Source organism: Neomonachus schauinslandi, chromosome 15 (assembly GCF_002201575.2).
Source record: "Neomonachus schauinslandi chromosome 15, ASM220157v2, whole genome shotgun sequence".
Taxonomy (NCBI): Eukaryota; Metazoa; Chordata; class Mammalia; order Carnivora; family Phocidae; genus Neomonachus; species Neomonachus schauinslandi.
The window spans coordinates 6643065-6669427 of record NC_058417.1 but is presented as its reverse complement, the minus strand read 5'-3'; the positions used below and the strand labels follow the sequence as shown (position 1 = coordinate 6669427).

Genomic DNA, 26363 nt, shown 5'->3' with positions numbered 1-26363 from the left:
TAGTACCGGGATTTACAATAAGAAATTACACATTTGGTCCTTGTCCCTCTCTCTGGCACAGAGCTCCTAAAATCCTTGGAATCTCCTAAGTGATGAGAGCCACAGGGGTGTCAGCTGTTAGTGAGGCGACTTTGTGAAAGCCCCTAGGTCACCTAAGGATGGGGGCTGGTTGCCTGAGAACCAACCCTGTGATTTGAGGTTGAAACTTTCAGCCCCACCCCCTGCCCTCTGGGGAGAGGAGCTAGGCTGGAAGTTGATTCATTCACCAATGGCCAATGATTTAATCAATCATTGCCTCTAATGCAGCCTCCCTAACACCTAAAAGAATGGAGTTCAGAGAGCTTCCAGGTTGGTGAACACGTAGAGAACGAGGAGAGCGGCATGCTTGGGGTGGGGGCATGGAAGCTCCTCGCCCTTTCCCCATCCCTTGCCCTGTGCATCTCTTCCATCCGGCGGTTCCTGAGTTACATCCTCCTATAATAAACCAGTGATCTCGTAAGTCAAGTGCTTCTCTGAGTTCTGTGAGCCGCTCTAGCGAATTAATGGAACCCAAGGAGGAAATTGTGGGAACCTCTGATCTATAGCCCTGTCAACCAGAAGCCCAGGTCACAACTTTTAGACTTGTGGTTGGCACCTGAAGTTGGGGAAGGGGGGGCAGTCTTGTAGGACTGAGCCCTTAACCTGTGGGGTCTGATGCTGTCTGTCCAGGTAGATGGTGCCAGAATTGTGTGGAACTGTAGGGCACCCGGCTGGTGATGTGGGGAAAGCCTCCCCCACACACTGGGATTGGGTGGCCAGAACCCTTGGTGGGTAGCTTTGCATTTAGATCAGGTCACAAGCTAATGGCCTGCAAGGATCAGGCAAGAAATCAATCAGCGGGAGAGGCGGGGCAAGGACACCAACAGTGCAAGCTCGGTGCCAAGTGGCAAGTGACACTCTCTCTGGGGAGACAGGAGGGAGCCGTAGAGACTGTGGCATAGTGGAGAGTGTCCTGGGGGGCGGGCAGGAGCACCCGTCATAAAGCATGGCTATATTCAGCACTCAGCATCATTGCCAACCCGACCTGAGGCTGAGCAGAGACAGGTGCGGGAACCCACACCCCAACTTCAGAGTTGAAGGGAATGGCCCATTTAAAAGGTGACCTGCCGTGGGGGTCACAGGCCGGGGTCCGAGAGTCAAACTTTGGGGCTGGCCGTCACTCAGTCACTCGGCTCTGTTGCTTCCTAAAGCATAAGGGCCGAGTGAATCCAAGAAATGGAACCATTCTGAGACTGTCTCTCCTCTCTGCTCCACGATTCAGTCCAAGAGCACTAATCCTTTCTCTTTTCCCAACCATGCCTCTTACCGGGGCATCGATTTCGTTGCTTCCTCCCGGCCTTCTGCTCCGGAAAAGGTGGTCATGGTTCCCATTCTAAACCTACCAGACGAGGACGGGGTGCCATCGGGGACTGGCTGGGTGCCCGGGCGCTGGCCCCGTGTGCCTCAGACACAGAGGAGCGCCCCCAGCCCTGGGCCCTCCCGACTTACTTGAGCTGAGCCTGGTGAAGCCCGGGGTAGCCAAGCTGGTGCTGTTGTTGCTGCTGGCTCAGGATCTGGAGCTGCAGAAAGAGCTGCTGCTGCTGGAGTAGCCGGGCGTAGGCCGAGTCCATGGGCGGAGGGGACTTCTCCGCCTTCTGGTCTGGGGGGATGTACTGGTGATATTTGAGCTTCTTCACCTTGGGCTTGGGGTCCTTGGGCTTTTTGTGGCGGTTCTTACTGTCGCTCAAGGACTTGGACTGCGAAGGGGGTGAAGAAATGGCATGTGCTTTAGGTGGAGGGTGGGGGAGGGTGGGATGGCAGGCTGCCGTGGCTAGACCGTGAGGAGGTTCTTCTGTTAAGATGGGCTTTCTCGGGGCACCTGGGTGGCTCAGTTGGTTAAGCGACTGCCTTCGGCTCAGGTCATGATCCTGGAGTCCCGGGATCGAGTCCCGCATCGGGCTCCCTGCTCGGCGGGGAGTCTGCTTCTCCCTCTGACCCTCCCCCCTCTCATGTGCTCTCTCTCATTCTCTCTCTCTCAAATAAATAAATAAAATCTTTAAAAAAAAAAAAGATGGGCTTTCTCGAATCCCAGAGATACGATCTAGCAAAGGCACAAGGTGCCAAGAGATCCTGGGGCATTGAGGTACCTGTCGAATGGATCTACTGCAGGTGCCTCAATCTAGAAGGGGGGGTGGGCATGAATCCCAGATGTGGCTCCGGGAGCATTTCCTTCCCAGCGCAGAGTAAGACGGAAGCCTGCGTCTTGGCTAGGACGCTTTCCTTGGCTAAAACCACAGATGGCCTGGCAAAGGACATGATCCGATCTTGAGATGGAGTCGTAAGAAGTTCCTTCCCACGTATACACGAAACCACCTTTAGTGAAGCACTCGGTAAACTGACTTATGAATGACGTCACCTTGGATGAAATTAAGCTTGTCTTTGATGGGGATTTTTGCAGCTTTGGGCGGGAAAGTCAGATAGACTCCCCCATCCCACCAACACCCCAAATACGGATGTAACCCCAGGAGCTGACACCCTCTGAGAGAGTGACACTTGACTTACTATGAGAAGGGTTCGCCACCCACTGGGACGCTTCTAGAAGCTTCCCATCCCAGAGCATGACTTGGACACACTGAAAGAAGTCAAGGCTACAGGCTAGGAAGTTAAGACCAAGTTCTGAACACGGTGCAGGTACTTTGCTACATCTCCCTTACCTCACCGGACAGTTGAGGAAAATATTCTTACTTTTTATCTCAGTGACCAACACAACGATGTGGAAAGATACTAGTCACAGAAGAACCGGTCTCAAAGGATTATACCTACACCTACGCTCCTGAAATCAAAAGGCCTCCCTATTTTAGGAGGCAGTAGTCCATACTGTCATCAGTTGAAAGAAAAATCTTAACTTTCCAGCCCTGACTTTAATTAGAGAAGCCTGAAATGAAGAACGTGGATGTCATGACCGGCCTCTTGAGGCTTTGGGGGAAGGGTGCAGGGGAGGTGTGATACCAGCAGCGTCCAGAAGAGGGAGCTCCAGAATACCTGGCAGGCAGGTTCCCACCTGGCAGCCTCCCCATTTTAACAACGAAGCACACATCTGGAGCCTACAACTTGCATTTCTCTGACTCCAGGCATCCCACCACCGAAGCCTCTTTTGTAAACGTTTTCTTAAGGAGGCTTCTTCTCGGGAAGTAATAGATAAGGAGCGCAAGAATTCCCGTGTGCCTGGTGGCTCGATTTCTCCTGGCTCCTTCATTGATTAGCATTCTAGCTAATTAATCAGTCTCCTGCACTCGCGGGAGAGTCTCTGCGGGGCTCCTGCCACCAGCTCAGCCCTGCTTTGCTCCAGCTCAGCTTCTGTTCCCACCTCACCCTAGGACTTGCCTCCTCGTCTGGGGGGGCTGCAGGCCAGTCAGGGACGCGGAGCTTTTTCTCCATGTTGCCTTAGTACAGGGATGCTGAACATTCCAGAAGTTACTCAAATTGGACCGTTTTCTCTGGAGAGTGGAAGGCAAAGTCTTTTGAGCCCATGGAACCCTGATTCCGTGGACTGTATAGTTTTACACTCTTTTTGAAACCAGAGGATACAAGGTGGTAAGTTTGTTTGTTTGTTTGTTGTTGTTGTTTTCTATTTTCTGCCTAGAACTGCATGGTCTATGGGAGGTAGATACATCATCCAGGGGTTTAAGACCCACGCGTGAATGTGTAAAGCAGGTCAGTGTAATGCAAGAGAGCATGGCGTGGTCTGTGGCTAGAGGGTCCGTGACTTTTTTGCAAGAAGTCTTGCTCGCATCCTGGGCCTGCCCCACAACGTACCACCCCAGCAGCCTACAATCAGTTTGCCTGTCCTGCCTCGCAAGACCAAGTCCCAAACCCCCTCTGCCAAAGAAGACCGTTCACCCAGCTGCCTGACCCCTCCCACCCAACAGCTTACCCCTCCGGTCTCTTTTCCTTGCAATTTCCTGCTGTCTGCAATTCCCTCCTGCACCTGCTACCCGACTAGGGCTCATCCTCTGCGTTGGCTCACACCCCAGCTCACCTGGGAAGCCTTTCCCAATTCGCAGTGAGGTCTCTCATTTGCAGGTCTCATATGGCATTTCGGGGCTGTCTGGTAATGGTCCACCACTGCATACCCTGCTCAGGGGGTGGGGGGAGACTGAAGTCCAGCCCCTGTTCTGCTTCTTATGCTACGAGTCCTGATGGAGGTGGTGCCCCCCCACCAAGAAAGGGGTCTCTCATTCTGTATCTCGGTAAAATACAAGTAACAGAGAAATCACCCCAGTAACTATTTTAAAGTATACGATTCACAATGTTGCGCAAGCATCATCACTAAGTAGTTCCAGAAAATTTTCATCACCCCGAAAGGAAACCCCATCTCCATGAAGCAGCCCCTCCCCATTGTCCTTCTGTGGTCCCCGGACAACACTCATCTGCTCTCTGTCTCCATGGACTTGTCTATTCAGGATATTTCATATAAATGGAATCCTACACTATGTGGCCTTTTGTGTCTGGCTTCTTTCACTCAGCATCGTGTTTTTAAGGTTCATTTCTGTGTCAGACTTCATTCCTCTTTATAACTGAAGAACATCCCATTGTGTGGATATGCCACACGTGGACCCATCCTTCAGCTGATGGACATTTGGGTTCGTTCCAACTTTTGACTATTGTGAATAGTGCTGCCATGAATATTCACATCCAAGATCTCGTTAGAACACCTGTTTTCAATTCTGTGGGGCATATACCTAAGGAGAGGAATTTCTGGGTCATATGGTAATGCTAGGTTTAACTTTTTGAGGAACCACCAAGCTGCTTTCCGTAGTGGACGCACCATGTGTGAGAGCTCCAATCTCCACATTCTCACCAATACTTGCAATTTTCCAGGATAGCCATTCTAGTGGGTGTGAAGTGGTATTTTGTTGTGAGTTTGAGTTTCATTTCCCTGATGACTAATGACACTGAACACCTTTTCATGTGCTTATTGGCAATTTCTTTATCTTTGGCGAAATGTCTGTTCAGGTCCTTTGCGGCATGTTTTTCTTACTTGCTCCCAACACTGTTTGGGTTAGTGGTGGGCTATGAAACTCAATTAGACTATAGGCTCCTTGAGAGCAAGAATCTTTTTTTTTTTTTTTAAGATTTTATTTATTTTGAGAGAGAGAGAGAGAGCACGAATGAGGGGGGGAGGGCAGAGGGAAAAGGAGAAGCAGGCTCTCCACTGAGCAGGGAGCCCGATGGACATGGGGCTCGATCCCAGGACCCCAAGATCACGACCTGAGCTGAAGGCAGACACTCAGCCGACTGAGCCACCCAGGCGCCCCAGGAATCGTGTTTTATTCAGCTTTGATATATACCTTCTAGGAGCCTGCACTGAAAACACCTTTCCCTTACATAGGATTTTACAGTTTTGGGGGAATTCTTGTGCATTCTCTCAGTGGTCTCATATGTATCTTAGAAAGTCAATAGGTCAGAGATGTTTCCCCCGAGCTGGGCTGCTTCCTTCTTTGAGAAGCCCTGTAGTATCCTCTTCATTTAGACATGATGAGTATCGAACAACTGAGAATTCATAGACATTGACCAATCAGCAGGGAGACTGGCTCTTATATAAACAACCAGTCCTGCTAAATCAGTTATCTGTCAATCCTGCTCTCCGTTGAAACTGACCTGTCTTTCCTCTGGGCAACTATTACCTTTCCTTAGTTCACTGAGGCTGAAGGAGGTGCTAATTTGGCTTATGCAAAATTTAAACACGTTGGTAGAAATAGTAATAAAATTTCTCTTTGTACATGACAGTAGAAATAACGTGAACCATCTCCTTCCTCCACCGGCAATGAACAAAGTTCATCAACAGTCGTGTAATTTCAAAGCTGCTGGGCTGAGTGAATTGTAAGCGAGGTTTAAGCTACTTAGGGAGTGAATTTGAAGCGAGGTTTAGGGACATTTACAGGAAACTGAAAGTCCTGCCGTCCACTTTTGTGTATATGCATGCAATGGAGGGGACTCTGCGGTCATTACTTTAACACTGATTCTTAACTTACGATCTTTTGAAAAATATTTCATAAAAGACATCTCAGCTCTCATTAAGTGGTGACCCTAGAGCTGAGATAACTTGCTCCCAAACTGATGAGAAGTTATTTGGGTTAGGGGCGCCTGGGTGGCTCAGTCGTTAAGCGGCTGACTCTTGATTTCAGCTCAGGTCATCATGATCTCAGGGGTGTGAGATCGAGCCCCACGCTGGGCTCTGTGCTGGGTGTGGAGGTTGCTTAAGATTCTCTCTCTCCCTCTCCCACTGCTCCTCTCCCCACCCCCCAACAAAACAAAACTAAACTAGTAAGTTACTTGGGATAAAATATTATGAAGAAGACCAAATGGTTATTAGCAGGCAGTTAATTGGTAAGAGGAGAGAGTCCTCTGTGAACTAATAAGTATAACGCGAAGAAAAGTTAACCAACAATCTGCTATGATGCTCATGGTCTACTGGGGCAGACAAGCCCTCCCTTTATCTCCAAAGGGAGCCGGACTTACATGATTGAGGTATTTATATGACGCAAAGGCTTCAGATCTGCTTCCCCTGCGTAAAACCCAACTCCCCTCCTCCCACCTATTTGATGACATTTACAAATCCTGTGTGCGTTCCCATCAGCCGCGTCTGTCTCTAGGCTGACCTTATGAAGTCTTTTAAGTCAGGCACATGCTCTGGCTGAGCTGTGATTCCAAAGAAATGCAGGCACATGGGTTCTTCTTCTGCAGGGAAGACCCACGCTGTGCCAACACAGATAACAGACTCTTGGTCCGCATACACGGATGGCCCCTCTCCCCTCTCCTGACTTGCAATGCTCCCGGCGGACTGAGCCTACACACGGGTCCGTGTGACTCTCCTCACCTAACTCCCACCGAACCACCACACCTAACTCCAAGAGCTCTGCTCCCAGTGGGCTCTGTGGGCGAGCGCTCTGGCAGGTGCCAGGAGGCTGGTCCATCCCTACCTTTACGGCAGCGTGCACAGCGATGGGGTTACCAAGAGGGCCGAGCCCCTGCGTCCCCGTGTCTGACTGGTTGCTGGGCTGGGAGGCTGAGTCTTTCCTGTCATTTTCGGAGCCAGAAGAATGATCCTGAAATCCAAATTTCAGCATGAGTCGGATGCAGGAGGAAAAACTGTATGAGGCAGAGATAAAGTAGAGCCTCCCAACCCCCACCACATACACGGCTCTATTGTTTTCATCTTCACTTCATATCCAAGTACATATCACACGACCTCCCCGGGGAAAGGAGTCATATATAATCTGTCAACCAACTGAGGTCACTTTTGAGAGATAAAGGGGTCATCATTCATCATTATTTCAGAAGACAGGAATAGAAATGGCCTGTTCTAGGCCTACCCAGACAGCTGGTCACCCTGAGTGAGGGTTCCACCTATGACGAGGTCCACCTGTTAGACCTGATAAGGAGACTGATGAAAAAAAGGAAGAGGGAGGAGTAGGTGTAGGAATTTGGGGGGAAAGTAGGACCAAAAAAACCGATAAAAACGGTGTTAGCAGATGGAGGGAAAATGCATGAGTGTGTATATATGTTTGTATGTTTGCATATGTATATGTGTATATGTTTGTATGTGTGTGCATGGGTCTGCATATATGTCAATGTGTCTATACATATATGTGCATGTGCATGTATGCATAGCTCTGTGCATGTGTGTATGTGTATATGTATGTGTTTATGTAATTTACATGCATGTGTATATATGTAGGTGTATGTGTGTGTCTACGTATGGGTGTGTGGGTGTAGTGTCATGAACAACCTCTGTACATGGAGGACTGGGAAAAAGGGTAACTGTCTTCTGTCCCTCTCCTGCAATCTGATACTGTGACCAAAAGGGACAGGGGCTGCTCATACTCTCCTGGAGCTTCTCCGCCCTTTCCTGAGCCCTGGCACCTGCAAAGGTCTGCAGAACCCTTGCCTCTCGAGCCTCAGTGTCCTGATCCGCTAACTGGGGCTGCTGGGTGCAAGGACAAAATGATTTTTGCCCTGGGCCTGGCATCGCCTTGTGCTTGTTCCCTTTGACCCCTTCTCCTGGGTTAAGTGGAAAAGAACTTGTCTTCTCCTGAAACCATTCTGCAATCAGAAGCTGAGGAATTCACCATCAGAATAACAGATACAAGTGATCCGAGATACTGTCTGCTGTTATCAGAGAAGCTGAGCTGCAAAGACCAGGTGTGGCACGCAGGGACACGGAACGTGCTTTGATTATAAACCCGTGCACAGTAAACGTATGGATCTGCTTGTTAGCTCTCGTTTCCTCCCATTCCACGTCTTCTCCTTGGCAGCCCCAGCTTTGCTCCCTTCATGGTGTGCAGAAGGGTATGACAACGACTATTAAGTATCATGGTTTCCAGAATAGGGCTCTGCATGATGATTACCCAAGCTGTCCCTGATACCCCTATGGCCATTTCCAGTGTAAACCATGTTTCAAATAGAATATCAAATTTCAACGCATCACATAATTCCCAGGAGGCCATGAGAACCAAACTCTTCCTAAAAGGGGTGTTCTCTGCAGAGTCTGTGGGTGAAAGACTCACATCTCGCTACCACACTAGTACATCTCCTTCCCCCCCCCTTTTTTTGTGTGTGTGTGTGCACATGCCCACACATCTCCTCCTAGGGGCTGCATGAATACCATCATGCAAGGCTGAGGGAAGCCCCCATCAAGCTATTCTCAGGTTGGGCTGGATGTGGACCTTGCTGTGGTTTGGCAGGTAGAAATCTGTAAGGGTAGAACCATCTCGGGGCTCCCTGCTATGCAGCCAATCGGCACCTCCTGCTCCACACCCCCCCCCCCCCAGGACCCTGTAGAGATTTCTCGGTGTGTGGAAAGCCTGTGGGCTTTGAAATCGGTCCTGCTCTGGCACATTCTATCCGGGAGATCATCAGTGACTCAGGTGATCTCACTGAGTCTCTTTTTACCTTGTCCATAAATTTGGCAGATAAAAGGCAACCACTTGGCAGAGTGGATGCTTAAAGAGTAAGTCAAAGGGTATAGTCCTGAGGATTCTCTTTCAGGGTTTTCTAGAGGTTTTGGCCACCGCACACTGATCCCTGGACTGGATGGGGACAAAAGAGGCATGAAGTTCAAGTACCATCAAGAGACATCTCTGGGGTCTCTACGCAAAACTAAAGGTGGCGATGTGCTTTTAAGCCCACGAAGACACGGTAGGCTGAGGTGGGATTTATTTACCTGGACTGGCCCCAGAGGACCTGCCAAAGGGGTCTCTGAAGCTTTAGTGTCCGCAGGGGATCCCGCTGAGCCCTGGGGGTCTTCGCTTCGAGTCTGGTCTGGAGAAAGCCCGTCACCGCTGCTGTCCTCTTCGAAGGCAAATGCATCTGCCGATTTGGAAAAACTCACCTGGTTACCTGATGGGGTAAAATCCAAGAACGGGGTCAGTGGCTGAGGCACACCAAAGGGCTTTCTGGAAATGCTTCGCCGTGGCATCCCTACCAGGAGCAAACATCTATCTCCTTCGATCTGTTTCTAGGGCAAGGTAAGGGTGAAGATAGGTTTTAACTTTATGTGGCATCTCATCGATTTACTCCAAATGGGAACTTATGTTTATAAAAGGGATACGTCTGGCAGGGAAGAAGGCAGGGCGTATTAAAGGTCTCCCGTCGCTTGGTCAAGTTTATCTTCAGGTTTATGCATTCCTGCGCATTTTGGACGTGAGACCCGTTATCTTTCTGAAATGCAGTCAGGGAAGATGAAGGAAAGAAAGGGGCCACTGGCTACAGAACGAGGCCAGAGGAGATTGCAGTGGGAGGGTACCCATCTCCCTCAGGTTCTACGACGAGACAGAGAACTGAAATGACAACATGCCATTGGCATCACGTTCAGATATAAAGCGGGGCACACGGCACAAAGTGTTTCACAAACTTTGCTCTTCGGGATAAGCCAGACCCACTACTGAGTCTAAATTCCTAAATGTCGGAATTAGCTCACGTCACCAGTGTTACAAAGCCCCTTTCAAAGAAAGCACAGCTGATTATAAAAGCCATAAATATGTCCCGGAAACTGCAGCGTGACCTTTTAAAATTATTATTATTTGGATTTCCTTTGTATGCTTCCTAGCTCTGTGTCTATTTTGGAAACCCTCAACAGCTGGGAAGGCAGAAATTCTTCCTCGGAAGGCTGCGTGGCCTTTGGAGGGGAGCGGGTTCATCAGCTTGGGGAAAGGGACTATCCAATCAGGTGGGACTACAATGACAACCTTATGCGTCCCGTATGGGTTTTTGTTTGTTTGCTTGTTTGTTTTTACCGTGCCAAATTGTATCTGGATTATTATCCAGCTACACAGTACAAAATGTGCTCAGGCCCCAGAAACGCTTCTGACCCGACCCCAGGCTCAGCTCTTCTAAAGGAATTTAGGTATTATCGGAAGTTTCCCAGCCCGGCGTTCTGCAATCACACGGACAAGAACTTTTGACTCCTGCTTTGAGCAGATAAGAGAGGGGAGCTTTCACGGTGGAGATTGGAAAAGCAGCAAGGAGCAGCAAGAAATGGAACAAGTGCGCTTCGGGGCTTGTCATCACCACCACTGCTGATATCTGTCACGGACCCTCCAGACATCCAAGTGTCAAAGCGGGAAAGAGCCAGAAAGGACAGAGCAGGTGGAAATTTCAGATGCTGCTCCCCCCACCCCCACCCCCGCCGCCGCGGGGGACCCCACCAACCTGGAAGGACTTGGGGACCAGCGTGGTTGCTCCACCACTTCAAGGACTGTTTATAAACTTATAAGTGCTTTTCTATGATGCTGAATGTAATGGTTACTTATGAGAACCATTCTTACCATATGAAGATGCCTAATGTATGTATTCATCCCACTTCCTGTTAATGATCTGGTGCCTCTTCTAGATCTAGTTCTGTATATACAATGAAACATACACACAGGCACAAAGTATTTCACTTAGACAGGGCTGGTGAAATATTCTGAAGCTTGCCTTATTCTCGCTACAATGTTACTTAGAGTCCTTCCCTTGGGGGCACACAGAGATAGTCCTCAATTAAAAAAAAAAAAAATTTTTTTTTTTTTTTGCAACAGCTACACAGTATTCCACTGTGTTGTTGGAAACTTTTTATTTTTCAACTTCTATTTTCAGAGGTGTCCTTTTTTTTTTTAATTTCTTTTTTTTTATTCTTATGTTAATCCCCATACATTACATCATTAGTTTTTGATGTAGTGTTCCGTGATTCATTGTTTGTGCATAACACCCAGTGCTCCATGCAGAATGTGCCCTCCTCAATACCCACCACCAGGCTAACCCATCCTCCCACGCCCCTCCCCTCTAGAACCCTGTTTGTTTTTCAGAGTCCATCGTCTCTCATGGTTCGTCTCCCCCTCCGATTTCCCCCCCTTCATTCTTCCCCTCCTGCTACCTTCTTCTTCTCCTTCTTTTTTATTTTTTTCTTAACATACATTGCATTATTTGTTTCAGAGGTACAGATCTGAGATTCAACAGTCTTGCACAATTCACAGCACTCACCAGAGCACATACCCTCCCCAGTGTCTATCACCCAGTCACCCCATCCCTCCCACCCCACCCCCCACTCCAGCAACCCTCAGTTTGTTTCCTGCAGAGGTGTCCTTTTTTTAAACCATAAAAAATTTGAAATAAGAAAAAAGTACAGAGAATAATGTAAAAGATTTGTTTACCTATTACCTGAAATAAATAAATTCTAGCTTTTTTGGAAATTTATGTCAGCAATGCATTCGTTTCCTAAGAGAGGGGTTTCACTGGGTATTTGATAAATGCCACCTTTTTCATTTGAGATCGGGGGTCATTCTTCCCCCCTTTAGTACTCTCAAACACTCACCTTCCTATTTTAAGAATCCAGCCTTATGCCCTTCCCTTCTCTTACACGGAACCCTGGGCTCTACAGATAAACCTTTGTCACTGAAATTTCAAGTCCTACTTCTGCTGGTGGAGAAGGCTTTGTCCCTGTTCAAAGGCTTACCTGTGTTATTAAGGGCCAGGGAGACACAGGAGGGTGGTGGAGGACGTTAAGCCTTCCCCACCCCAGAAATCACAGCATTTCGTTGGATCTGCTCGGCACATGCCCTGAGCTGACATCAAGTCCATGCTCAGAGAGCCCTGCATGTGAGTGTGTTGGCCCCTCAGGGCAGCCGGTCTTCTCTGCTGGACAGGACCCTCCATCTGAAAGCTTTATGGTATTCCCTCCTGACTGCCCTTGGTCAAACTGGGTATAGAGCTTCTCCATGAGAGCTCATCCTCCATGGGACAGAGACTCCCCCACCCCGTGGACCCCCACCATCTCACCCACACCCACACCGAGGATCACATCCCAAATATGCACACATCAGAGGAAGTTCATCACATCACAGAGGTGTCCGAATATTCTAACATGTGAGTGGAAAAGTTACAAGAGGCAGGCAGGGAGAAGGAAAGAGGATGGTTTCTTTTCTTATCTGCAACATCCCACTTTGTTTCAAATGGAGCAAACACAAATGATAAGAACAGTCTGTATCAGGAATTCACTTAGTAGTGGTAGCAGTAACAAAAGACATCAACCTTTGTTGGGTCTCAAGTCAGAGTAGGGGCCCGTTTTCTCCTCACGGTTTTGGGGATGAGGATATGCAAGTCATACAGGCACTGTGCCAAGACGGCAGTGTGAACGCTCAGAGCCACCAGCAGAGGGGGGCAAAACCCACTACCCTCCCTGGAAGCCATCAGGTGGCAGCATGTCATTTAGGGAACACCCACTGGGTAACGGAAGGGGGAGGTAGCAGAGAAAATGCCTCTCTTTTTTTTTTTTTCTGCACACAGTGCACTAAGGATATCTCCAGATTCCACAGCATCTTGTACTTGAGTTTTTGAGATGTAAGGGACGGATGGTGACACCAGGATCGTGAGGACGGAGAAGCGGGGACATTCTGGGGAGGGTGGTCATGATGATTTCATGGGGACTCGTCTCAGAAGAGGGTTGGAAGGATTGTGGAAGCCCCATTGTTGCCACTGGTTACTCAGCCTGCCCTTCCCACTTGGGCATCTGGCAATCTGGTGACCTTGGATCGAGGCACCAGGATGATGTGGAAAAGTCTCCAAGGGGAGTATCTGGAACAAAGGAGTTGGGCATCTGTCCCATTTTCCCTAGAGCTGGACAGAGCATCCCCTGGTTATTTCGTTCCCATCCAAGCTTCCAGCTTTAGGAGAAGGAGAGAAGCAGAAGACAAATCAGCTATGATGTCGAGAAGAGCTGATCTCCATGGGACACCATCAGAGACATTTGTCAAGGACGAGAACCGCCTGGCGAGCGCCGTCCCGGACAGACGGAGGAGATCTCAACGCAGGAGACTCCTGGAGGAGGCAGGATTGGGTTGAGTGTGAAATGACCGCCAGCTGTGGACAGGACAACAGACAGGGAGGGGACACTTGACCCTCCGGGGGGGGGGGGGCAGCGAAAGGGACATTAACGGAGTGGCGAAGAGCAGAGCGGCAATGGGAAGGGGAGGAAGAGATTTTCCCCCCCACCAGGGGACAGGATTATTTTGGGAGCCAATTCCTGGAGAGACACAGCTTCCGGGAGTTACTTTATCAAGTGACAGGCAATCAATTAAAGAGGTTTTTCTAAGTCAACGGAGAAGCCATGCGTTCATGCAACCACATACGGGGGAGTCCTTTACTCCTGGGCGAGCCAACACGGTGAGGACAAAGGCCCCACATGGGACTCCTTTTTGTCTGATCCCTAAAAGGCCGCACATGCTAGGTCAGCATATGTCACTGAGGACCACGTCGTCACTGTGCAGGCGCAAAGACCCTGCCTCGGGGCCGGGGGCCGGGGGGCTGCCAATCACCACTGTCTCAGGGCTGCAAGTGCCTTGGATTTGTGACCAAGTGGCTTGGAGTGTGCCCCCCACCCAGCGGCATATCCGGCTCAGCCCCTGTTGGCATGAGAAACGGAACAGCCGAGAGGCGCTCGTAGCCAAGGACAGTGGCTTCCTTCAGAGACGATGGATCGACTTCGGTTCTGGACTCTGGCGGTCTTGGTTTGTTTCTTGGTCCTACCCCTCCAGTGCTAGAGTCTGCTGGCAAGTTACTGAACCTCCCAGAGCCTCAGGGTCCCCATCTCTAAGATGAAAATAGCAGCCATAGTTACTGTCAAGGTTTCGAGGATTAAAACAACGGAGTGGGTGCGAAGTGCTGAGCCCAGTCCCTGATGGGCAAGAGTTCCGTCCTTTCTAGCCGTGGGGATGACAGTTATTGCTTTCGTTAGAAGTAGCCGCTTGTCGCAGGTTTGCCATTATCAAAAATAAACAAGACCACCCAGGAGGCCGTTTGTCCGGCCCTCAGCTTGGCAAAGATCAGTGCAACTCCAGACCTAGAAAAACTGGCTTGTCCTCACGGGATCATCCTAGGAAAGCCCAGACAGACCCTCCCCGGGACCAGAGAATCCTGGGAAAGGCTGCTTTCACTCCCTCTCCCTCCTGGTTCAAGCCAGGCTCACGTGGAGAGGCACAAAGGTCACCTTATGGGGCTGCCTCGGGAACAACCCAGTCTGTTGGCTTTGTGCTGTGACCCTGGGCCTCTGCTCCGATCTCTCCCCCAGCACGAGGCCCCCTGGGAGCCGCTGGAGTGCGGTGCGCAGGCTATTGTCCCTGTAGACACATCAGGCGGTGCGGTGACAAGGACCCGCTTTGGGAAGCCCTGACGTCATCCTCCAGCTATGCCTGCAGGGCCGGCTCTGGGCACCAGCCCCTGGGCGATGTCGGCCCTGCGACTCTGAGCTTTCCCCATCCCTCTTGGAAGCAATTAGATGAATGAGTCAGTTGTACTTTTTGTACATAAACATGTAAGATTCTGAGATTAAGTGAGATAGCTGGAGTCCTCGGTATCTCGCTGCACGGAGGGCAGGAGACCGCGAAGTGGGATGTGGAAAGGGACCTGGCTTGCTTATCTACTTGCAAACTTGCTCAGTGCCCTGCGGGAGAGCTATTTTAATTCACCGGCAGACCATCTCTTAATGCCCTCTTGGAAGAGACTGAAGGAAAATCCATTTCCAAGGGGACAAAGTGATGCCCGTGGAAGCAGCTATGGTTTAAAGGCTCTTGCCTAAACATATTTTAATACACGGAAGATGCCACAGCCTCCGGAGGATGGATTGTATCTTGCAACAAAGACAGAACCTGCAGCTCTTGAAGGGGATCAGACGCCTTTATTATGGAAATGGAGGTCAGTGGATGTCTGCAGGAAGGAGGATTCCTTTTCTTCAGACTCCTGGCAGTTTTTGCAATATGCCTTAAGCCTCTAAGACATGACCCTGGTGCTAGGACCACATGAGTGGAGAAAAAAAGTTAACTGGAAGGATTAACCTGTGTCAGAGCTCAAGGTTAATTCTCGAGGGAGGAAGAAGATCATCAGGTGTGTGAAGATACTTGCGCAAGGTCTCTTGCTTCCCCTCTGCAGGACCTCTCATGGCTGTAGCACCTGTCCCCAGCTACAGACTTCTTGGTGAGGCCAGTGACTGCTTCGGTGGGCAGCAGAGGCCCCCAGCACAGAAAAGTATTTTACACGTATTCCTCATTGGGCCTCTTTCCCCCAGGATCACGTGCACTTTTGAAACACTTTCTCATTATAGAATGATAAATTCTGTCCACGAGAAAGTTATGCCAAAGCAAACCTTTTCTTTTTTATGACAAAGCAAACAACTCTACCATCCGGCTTAGGGCCATGATTATTGCCCATTTGCCTTCCCATAAACGATCAGAGCATCAGGACTTCCAGAGTCTCTGAAGAATGACCGGATTCTTAGTAAATAGGATTTGTTTTGTTTTGTTATGAAGTCTGCACCTCGGGGGTGTGAGTGAGCAAAGACTAGTGTGGGATCTTTTAGAAATATAAGTGACAGCTATAAATGGGTGTCTTCCAGACCAGCCCTGGTGGACTAGAAATACTGCTCCTTACGTTAAAGGGTTATAGTGACACAAAGAACTAATTTATCTTTGACAACTAGATTGTATATTCTGAGTCGCAGTGTCAATTTTTTTTTTTTTTTTTTTTAGAAAAAGTAGCTAAGTAGCTGATTCGGGCATTCGGCAAGCCACCTGGGCCAGACCAAGGGAAAGGTGAGGACACTTTAGGAGGAGGGGTCTGTCTGTTAGAGCTGAAAACCAGCATCCTCCCACTGTTTGAAAAAAAAAACAGGGAAGCCAGCAGGGGTTCTGTTTCACTCAAGCGGAAGCCAGACCTCTGGACAATAAATAGCTTCCATGGAAGCTCAAGGATACTGCTCCTGTCAAGTAAAGAAAAGATTCAGATGGCCAGTGAGAGAATTAACAAACTAGGAGTCGGCTCCCGGGGGTCTCCAACTGAGAGGATCTTTAAGGAATAACGACCCCACTCAGCTGCTCAAGGAGGCCAAGCTAAACTCCAGTATATAATTTCTGTTCTCCTAAATCCTCACTCCCCTGTAACATCAGATTTGGTGTTTTGTTTCAGTATTCTGTCCTGAGAGACAGGCTGTTAGGGGTTGCGATATGGTGATTTATAATAAGAAATATATACTTGGACTTCGTCCCCCTTTCTGGCACAGAGCTCTGAAAACAATTGGAATTTTCTAAGTGATGAGAGCCACAAAAGGGTCGTTTGTTATGTTAATGAGGTGGCTTTTGGACCTGCCCTAAGGATGGGGCTGGGGCTGGGAGAACCAATCATGTGATCTTGGAACTTTCAGTCCCACCCTCTAACCCCCAGGGAGGGGAGACGGGTTGGAGACCGGAGTTCATTCACCAATAGCCAAATCAATTGAGACTCTGTAATGAAGCCTCCATTAAAAACCCAAAAAGACAGGGTTTGGAGAGGTTCTGGATTGATGACCATGAGGAGATTTGGGGGGAGTGGCGTTCCTGGAGAGCATGGAAGCTCCTTACCCTTTCCCCATACGTGGCTCATCCTCTGCATCTCTTCCAGCTGACTGTTACTGAGCTTTTATAATAAACTGGTAATCCAGTACGTAAATGGGTCCCCTCAGTTCTGTGAGCTGCTCTAGCAAACTAATTGAGCTCGAGGAGGGCATCGTGGGAACGTCTGATCTGTAGCCGGTTGATCAGAAGCATGGGTGATAGGTGTTTGTGACTGGAGTCTGAAGAGGAGGGTGATCTTGCCGGACGGAACCCTTCACCCGTGAGATCTGATGCTGTCAGAATTGAGTTGAACTGTAGGATGCCCAGCTGGTGTCCTACACACTGCTTGTTGGGATGGGGGACACCCTCCCCCCCCCCCGTTGGAAGGGGGGGCTTAGACCCCTTTAGTGGCTTTCCAAGAAGAGGAAACAGGGGATTAGGTGCATACCCCTCTGAGATGTGGCCACGAGGAGGCCCAAGCCTTCTCCTGTGGAAGTCAAATCAGAAAGCCAAAGCAATCTTGAAAAAGAAGAACAAAACTGGAGATATCACAATCTCAGATTTCAAGATATACTACAAAGCTGTAGTAATCGAAACAGTATGTCACTGGTATAAAAATAGACACATAGATCAATGGAACCGAATAGAAAGCCCAGAAATAAACCCACATTTATATGGTTAATTAATCTCTGACAAAGGAGGCAAGAATATGCAATGGGAAAAAGACAAAGATGGTCTCTTCAACAAATGGTGCTGGGAAAACTGGACAGTTATATGCAAAACAATGAAACTGGGCCACTTTCTTAGACCATACACAAAAATAAACTCAAAATGGATTAAGGATCAAAAGTGAGACCTGAAACCATAAAAATCCCAGAAGAGAGCTCAAGCAGTAATTTCTCTGACATTGGCCACAGCAACATTTTTCTAGCTAGGTCTCCTGAGGCAAGGGAAACAAAACAAAAATAAACTATTGGGACTTCATCAAAATAAAAGGCTTCTGCACAGCGCAGGAAACAATCAACACAACTGAAAAACAACCTATTGAATGTGAGAAGATATTTGCAAATGACATATCTGATAAAAGGTTAGTATCCAAAATATATAAAGAAATTATACAACTCAACACCAACCAACCAAATAATCTGGTTAAAAATGGTATAAGACATGAACAGACATTTTTCCAAAGAAGACATCCAGATGGCCAACAGACACATGAAAAGATGCTCAACATCACTCATCATCAGGGAAAGGGTAACCAAAATCACAATGAGATACCACCTCACACCTGTCAGAATGGTTAAAATCAACAACACAAGAAACAACAGGTGTTGGGAAGGATGCAGAGAAAGGGGAAACTTCATGTCTGTTGGTGGGAATGCAAACTGGTGCAGCCACTCTGGAAAACAGTACGGAGGTTCCTCAAAAACTTAAAAATAAAATTACCATCTGATCCAGTAATTCCACTAGTGGGTATTTACCCAAAGAATATGAAACACTAATTCATAAAGATATATGCACCCCAATGTTCATAGCAGTGGTATTTACAATAGGCAAATTATGGAAGCAATCCAAGTGTCCGTCAATAGATGAATACATAAAGAAGATATAGTGTACATACACAATGGAATATTACTCAGCCACAGAAGGAATCTTACCATTTGCAACAATATGGATGGATCTAGAGGGTATAATACTAAGTGAAATAAGTCAGAGAAAGATAAATACCATATGATTTCACTCATATGTGGAATTTAAGAAGCAAAACAAATGAACAAAGGGCAAAAAAAGAAACCAACCAAGAAAGAGACTCTTAACTATAGAGAACAAACTGATGGGTCACCAGAGGGGAGTGGGTGGGGGGGGGTGTGGGGAAATAGATGAAGGGGATTAAGGGTACACTTATCATGATGAGCACTGAGTTATGTGTAGAATTGTTGAATCGCTATATGGTACAATTGAAACTGATATAACACTGTGTGTTAACTCTACTAGAATTAAAATTAAAAAATAAACAATTTTTTAAGATAAAAAAATTAAAAAGCAATCCCTCTGTGTGTTGGGAGAAGTTCTAGATTGGTCTTGGGTTGGAGAACACTTGGTCTTTACTAAAACCAGGAAGAAGACAATGACCAAGTGTTCTGCTCAGAGCCGGGCAGAAACACAGAAACCCAGCTGCAGACAGAGCTGGAAAATCTAAGCACATCTGGAAAAGCGCATGAAGAGAGGGTGAAATACACAGATGCCAGGAGAACAACCCACAGCGAACCACTGCCCTGAGTCACCGCTTCACCACGGGGAGTTGATTTCATCACAAGAAGCGACAGGCAGATGAGGGGGCTGGGTCATCATCACCACTGGACAGGCTACTCAAAGTCCTAGCTCCAAAGCTAGTCTCCGAGCAACTCCTTCTGTCTTTATGATATTTCATATGATGCCATCACCTTGCCCATAAAAACTCTTATGCACATGGAAAGATTACTGCTAAGAGGGTGATGCCTGGGTCAGTCCCCATTACTGGTGCCGGATTTTCCTTGATCTGGTCAACCCATACCTTCCACCTCTTTCTGTGGCCATTCATGCCCTTCATCCTCACAGTCTCCCTACCTCTGTCTTAAAGATCACTGCCTGCGAGCCTCCTAGCCCTCTTTGCCTTTTATGCATCCTCCACTCCTCCCAACTACCCTCTAGCGGGCACTCTTGATTCCTTGAACCCTGTACTACTTTTACACCATTTATACCTTTTATCATGATATATAATTATTCATTACATGTTTGTTTATTGCCCGCATTTCCCAACTAGAACATAAGTTCCATTGAAGCGGAAATGTTCTGTTCACTGACATATCCCAAGCACTTAGAATAGTGCCTGTCACAGAACATACTCCATAAATAGTGAAGAAATATATGAACAAAAAGGCAATCTTACCTAGTCCATTAGTTTAAATGTTCATATACACTCATGTCTCCTAGATCTGTCGTTCTAGACCAATATTCTCCTGCATTCTAGTTCAAGAGAACCCATTGCTCACTTAGTCCCTTGTCCTTGGATTTTCTGTGGGCCCCTCAAATCTCATAGTTGAAACACGAATCCATCATCTCTCCCTGTATCTGCTCTTCTACTCATGGTCCCCATCTTGATAAATGGCCGCCATTGACCCAGTTGTCCAAGAGAGAAACCTAGGTGTTATCTTTTGCCTTCCCTTTGTCTCAATTGGTGTATTCTACTGATCATCTAATCATGCAGAATCAATTCTCTCCCAGAGTCCCACTTTTCCACACCCCCCAGCCATGACTCTTGTTCATGCTTCCATCAACTTTCCTCAAACAACTCTAGCAACCCCCTAACAGAAGAGAGTACTCTGGCACTTGTATCTCATCTCTTGAGTCTACTTCACATTGCAGCCAGAATGATCTTTGTGACTTTTTATCCCGTCCCCTCAGAGGAATTGTCACGTGGAATGATGGCTTTCTTCTTCCTCTTTTCTTGCTCAAGTGTGAAGTCCTGGAGATCAGAAACTAGACTAACTCCCTAACATACCTCCAGTGCCTAGTAAATTCTTTACATAATTAAAAAACTGAATGCACCTTGAAAAAAAGGCCCCACAAGATAGCAATTATTGTTGTTGGGGTTTCAGAGAGGAGCAACTGAGGCACGTGGGATTAAACCACCGCACGGTCGTGTGGCCAAAGTCACAAAGTCCAGCTCTGAAAATGAGGGCGGTGGGTCCCATAGCAACTGTTCCTTTAGGTAGATTCATGCCTTTGCCCAATTTTTTTTTTTTTTCACTAGCCCTCATGTTTACTGCCTTCTACCCATTTCTGTTGACCACGTGCCTGCTCATGCCCTTGGACTCATCACCCGAATGGGGGACACGTTGTTTAACCTTCCCTCTGCCTCAACCTGTCCCTACTGTACCCGAAACTGATGAACACTCTCGACCCTCAGCTCTCCTCATGGAGATTCTCCTGCTCAATGACCCTGATGAGAAGCAAAATTAAATGAATTCAAGTAGAGACCAGAAACCAACAACCATAAAACAAATTCACAAACTGCTTCTTTGTAATAATGACCAACTAAGACTTTTAGCAAGTGTGATGAAAAAGGGAGGAAAGAAGGGAGAAAACACACAAATTAGCAACATTGCATTGAAAAATAGAGCAGAACCCCTGGTCGAGAACAGCTTAGAGCATCTGTAAGCCAAGACTTTATACGACTTTAAGCTAATAACTTTGTAATTCGGTGGACTAATGAGAATTTTTTTTTTTTTGAAAAATGCACATTTTAAGGGTGCCTGGGTGGCTCAGTCGGTTGAGTGTCTGACTCCTGATTTTGGCTCAGGTCGTGGTCTCGGGGTCATGAGACTGAGCCCCACGTTTTGCTGGAAAATCACCGTTCAGCCAGAAAAAAACCCTTCCCCAGCCATACGCGCTATTTTCATAGTGGAATATGGGCAGAAGTGATATGTTCATTTCCAGGTGGAGGCTTTTAAAATAGGTGGGTGGGCCTTTCCATTCTTTCTTCCCCCTCACTGGCTAGATACAGAGGATGAGGGGGCTCTAGGGCACAGGTGGGCAAATTATGGCCCGTGAGCCTGCGTTTGTTAATAAAGTTTTATTGGAACACGGCCATGCCCACTTGTTGACTTACTGCTTACAGTTCTTTCGGTACCGCAGCAGCAGAGTGAGTAGTTGCGACAGGCGGTTTAAATCGCTTAGCCTATTTACTGTCTGGTCCTTTCAGAAAGTTTGCTGCCCTCCTCTAGGGAAGCAGCCAGACTGGAGGGGGTCTGTGTGCCTGAAAGATCCACCATTAAGGAAGATCCTCCCTGGACCGTTGATGAACAAGACGTGATCTTCTATTGCTAAGCTGCTGAAATTCTGGGGCTGCTTTAGCAGCTACTATTATCCTAACGGAGAATAAAGTAGATGCAAGTCTCAAATAAAATATCAGATACTTCTAGAAAAAAATTTCTATGTAGGGTTTTTTTCCAGAAATGCAAGGTGATTAGAAAAGAGAGCAGTGCCATAGTCCTAGGTCGAAGAAGAAAACTCACGCGATCGTCTTTCTGTGCATGTTGAAAGCATTTAAGAGTTCAGCACCCATCTTATACACTACTCTTAGTAGGATAGGAGAGAGAAATAATTCCTTAGAATACCTATCTGCATACCAAAAGCTAGCATCATATATAGAGGTACATGAGAGAAGAAAACCCCATTTGTGACAGAAACAAACAGAAAAATAAATGTTATCAACATAGCGAAAGCATAACATATATATGATAATAAAATACTGATCAAATCCCTGGCAATGTACAAATAAAGAAAATTTCCTACCATGTGATATATTAATAATTATTAAATTGCATTGTTCATTATATAATATGAAATGACATAAGTTATGTGCTTTATATAATTCATATGCATAATTTTATATATGATATCCATCTACATACAATATAGATATTTTATATGTAATAAAGTATATATTAAGTTTGCATAATACAGCATACTGTATACTTTGCAATTTATATAAAATTCATATAATTCACAAATAAGTAATTTGTAAATAAAACATGAAAATTATATATAATTTATATGTTATGAATATACTATATATAAATGTTTTAAATGATGCTAATTAGATAATACTTTAATGAAACCCTGATGTTACTTTTCAAGTATTAGCTAGTGCACCAACACAGAAAAACAATGAAGCGGGAGACAAATTTTCATTATTTGTAGGAGACATGATGGTGTACCTAGGCAATTGAAGATAAACCGAGAAACTATCGGAACTATTAAGAAAGTCTTAAAAGTTAAAAAATTAATGCGCAAAATAAATACATTTCCTGTATGTCAGCAATAATTAACATGACCTTACTTAAAAAAAAAAAGAAAAAAAACCAGAACCTTACTAAGGGAAATGAAAGATCACTTGAATCAGTGACCTCTGGGTATGGAGAGGACTCTGGGACAGTGACCCAGGGCAGGACACCTGTTCTAACTACCTTTTATGGCCTCCTTCACAGCAGAATCCACGGGGAGTATATTCTTCTCCACCAGCTCCAGTGGTCCTGGCCGGAGGGCGATCTTTTCATTGAGATCATCTGCGAGTCGGGCTCTTTTCAGCTTCATCTGAGCAGTTGGGATGGACCTCTCTGCAGTGGAGGCTGAGGGATTGAAACCAGAAGAATCAGCCCTACTGTTCTGATGTCAGCTTTGGTTTTGCTTCTGCTTTTTGGCTTTTGCACGTGCACCATTGTGTCGTGTCGTGCTCTCTACCACCCTAATAATGTTTCACTGCGATCATGGTCATTTCACATGGATTAGCAGCGAAGACCAGACACTTCCAAATAAAGGCAAATCGAGAGGCACGGAAGGGTTAGAGAAATGTGCTTTGTGCCGATTCTTGGAAAAAAAAAAAAGTGCAATTTGGCAATTCTGTGGGCAGGCAGTCCACGGGGTGTACATTGCTCGCTGACCCTAAGCTGCAGCGTAGGGATGTGCATCCTGTTTCTACATTACCTGGCACGGTCTGAGCCTGCTGCAAATACCATCTATTATTATAATTACTTGCAGTAGTGTTACTCCTTAAGGTTTGGTGATGTTGTGATGCTAACTGATGCCCACGTCAAGGGGAATTGTAAAATTAAAAAAAAATCCCTTTGAAACAGTTACTTAATTAAACAGGGGGGTTTTAAAAATTGAATTCATCTGATGGGCGGTTTCTCATCATTTGGACGGTGACAAAGGTCTCTGCCAAGCCCTGAATCACCCGTATATTCCTCTTCCGATTCCTCCCAGACTTATTTCTGTGTGAGAACTTGGAGGAGAGTCTGGCCAACCAGCTGCTCCTGCAAGGCAGACCTGTTAGGATTCCATCGAAGTTTGTAGCTTCACTCTGAACTCGGCAGTTTTAAAAGAGGAGATATTTACCCACCAGCCTCCCAGCCCCGTCGCTGTATTATTATCCACCCGCTAACCCAGACCTCGTGTCTGGAGGCTGATCTAGAAATCTCCATACGGGGGCGCTCTAGAGAGGTGGTATGGTTGCAACAGGTCAGATCTCATCTAGAAGTTGTATCTGTAAAGCACCTGACACGGGATGGACAAAACATCAGTACTCCGAACCTAAGAATACATGTGCTGAGACTAGGTCCTCCCCAAGCCTCCCCTAACATCCCATCAGGTCAGGGCAAGGGCTTCTTGCTGGGTCCCCTGCCTCAAGGATCTTTCTGATCCATCCTATGCACCAATGAATCCCGAGAAGCACTCCTCCCTTGAAACCCCCTACATGATGCTTCTCTATCCCTCTGGCCATGCCATGAATGGAGATGCTCCATCCCCAAAGGACCACTCCAGTGACCCTGGTCCTCCCCCTTCTGTGCCTCACATCTTACCGAGTTCACCTTTGTACTTTGCTTGGTTCCCTCTCCTGGTGAGCTTCCTACCTTCTCTCCACCACCAGCCCAGCAGGCTACTCTTCGGGTCCCAGCCCAAAGCCTCCTCTTACGTGCCGCCTTCGCTGTGACTGCCTCTAGCACTTACAGCCACGGCCCTTGGTCTTAAGCTGCTGCTTCCAAAACTAGACCCAGAAGCTTTGCAAAGAGGGGTCATTTTGTATCCAGCAGATCCTTGGTGCCCTAGGGCACTAATTCCCAATTTCTGTTGGGGAGAAGAGAGGATCCCATGGGACTCACCAGAGTCATGCAATTGAATTGGTGGTCATGGCAGTTCACAGCCTATTTTAATTCAAGACCGTGATGATATAACAAATAACATTTCTCATGCCTTTTTTTTTTCTCTTCAAGGAGGCGCCATGCACAGCGTGGAGCCCACACAGGGCTTGAACTCACAGCCCCTGAGATCAAGACCTGAGCTGAGATCCAGAGTCCGATGCTTAACTGACTGAGCCACCCAGGCGCCCCTCTCATGCTTTTTTGATTGTAGTATTATTACACACTCGTCCAGCCTAAGTATGGGAAATGCTAAAAGAGTACATGAAAGACAATGAGAGCATCGAGAAACGCCCCACTTTGAGTCAACTGTTTTTAACAGGTGGGTGTCTTTCTTAACTATTTATATTTATTGTTAGGGCTACGTTTTGGGGGTTTTTTTGTTTTATTTATATATTTCAAGATCTTGTTTTTAAGTAATCTCTGCACCCAACGTGGGGCTCAAACCCACAACCCCGAGATCAAGAGTCGTGCACTCCACCAACTGAGCTGGCCAGGTTTTTAAATCACAGAATCAGACTATAAACACTCTGTGGCCCTAGAGGGACTCAAACGACCACTCTGAATGGCAGGGGACATTTATTAAGAGGACACAGAGAGAAAAGAACTCTGGCACATGCCCACCATTGGCGGGCATCCTTGGTCATGCTTGGGTGCGGTCTCACCTTGGAGTATGTGCATATTAACAACGTTCTCACCTTGGAGTATGTGCATATTAACCACGTCAGCGCGATCGGGCCTGTTTCTGACCTTGTGCTTCAGGGAGTCTTCAGTCTGCAAGCACAAACACAGAGCATGTTCCGCTCACATGGTTGAACTGCCTCGTTTTGACTTTACAAGAGCCTCGATTTCTCTCAAAAGGGAGAACAATCCTTTTGACAAACAGAAGCTGCAGATCGCTCTGGTCTCCTCTATTTTGATGCAGGAATGCTTGCAAAGCCTCGCTAGTAATTTTAGGATGGAAAAATTCAGGAAAGAGGGAAGGAGCTTGGGTCCCCATCAGGGCTACACACTTAAAGGCCAGGCAGGTACGTGCTAATAAAATATCAATAAAGCTCTGATAATACTAAATTGCCTGTACTCCCGTCAATTCTATTCCTCGGACTCTTAAAACGGCAGTGAAACTAACTAAGGTTAGAGAGAAATGAAACCTGAGTCCATCTAGTAGAACATGACAACCTATGCCCTCTTCCAAGAATTCACTGGCTGTCTCTCTTAGGACCTGTGAAAATGTAAATTCAGGAGCACCGTGAGTGCGAAGGACACACGGAGATGATTTACCGAGTCCCATCTTCTTCTTGATGGTGGAGCTGTCTGTGGGAACGGATATGGGCTCTGGCAGGGCCACACCCAGATCTCTCAGGCCCTGATTTCTATCTAGTTCTGGGTTTTGATCCCACTATACTGGATTTCCTACTTGACCCCTCAGAGGGGTCAGGAGATCGCTCCTGTTCTGATAGAAGACACTTGTTATCCAGGTAGCAGGGTCCAAAATCTCTCAGGAGCAACTGTGAAGAGGTACAGAGCCCAGCTCCTCTCTCCACCCACAATCTAGCTGCAGGGCTAGAACTCGTAGACAAAGAAATCCCGGGAGAAAGGCACCCCCTTTTCATCTCCTTCTCATACAGGGCTGATGCCAGTTAAATAGTATTTATTATTGATAAGTTCAGTTTGCAGAGATCTACTATGAAGGTACAGAATATATGCC

At 47.1% G+C, this 26363-nt stretch overlaps 1 protein-coding gene across 1 annotated transcript in view; it reads right to left on the bottom strand.

Annotated features, from left to right (window-relative positions):
* MYOCD (myocardin) overlaps positions 1-25336 on the bottom strand; it is a 42374-nt gene extending 17038 nt beyond the window's left edge. The window contains exons 1-5 of the mRNA XM_044921657.1: positions 25321-25336; positions 22928-23089; positions 9245-9420; positions 7002-7127; positions 1528-1775 (exon numbers count right to left, since the gene is read on the bottom strand). Coding sequence (XP_044777592.1) covers positions 1528-1775; positions 7002-7127; positions 9245-9420; positions 22928-23089; positions 25321-25336 — 728 coding nt within the window. The remainder of the gene's footprint in view (positions 1-1527; positions 1776-7001; positions 7128-9244; positions 9421-22927; positions 23090-25320) is intronic.
* Between the last annotated feature and the right edge of the window lie 1027 nt (positions 25337-26363).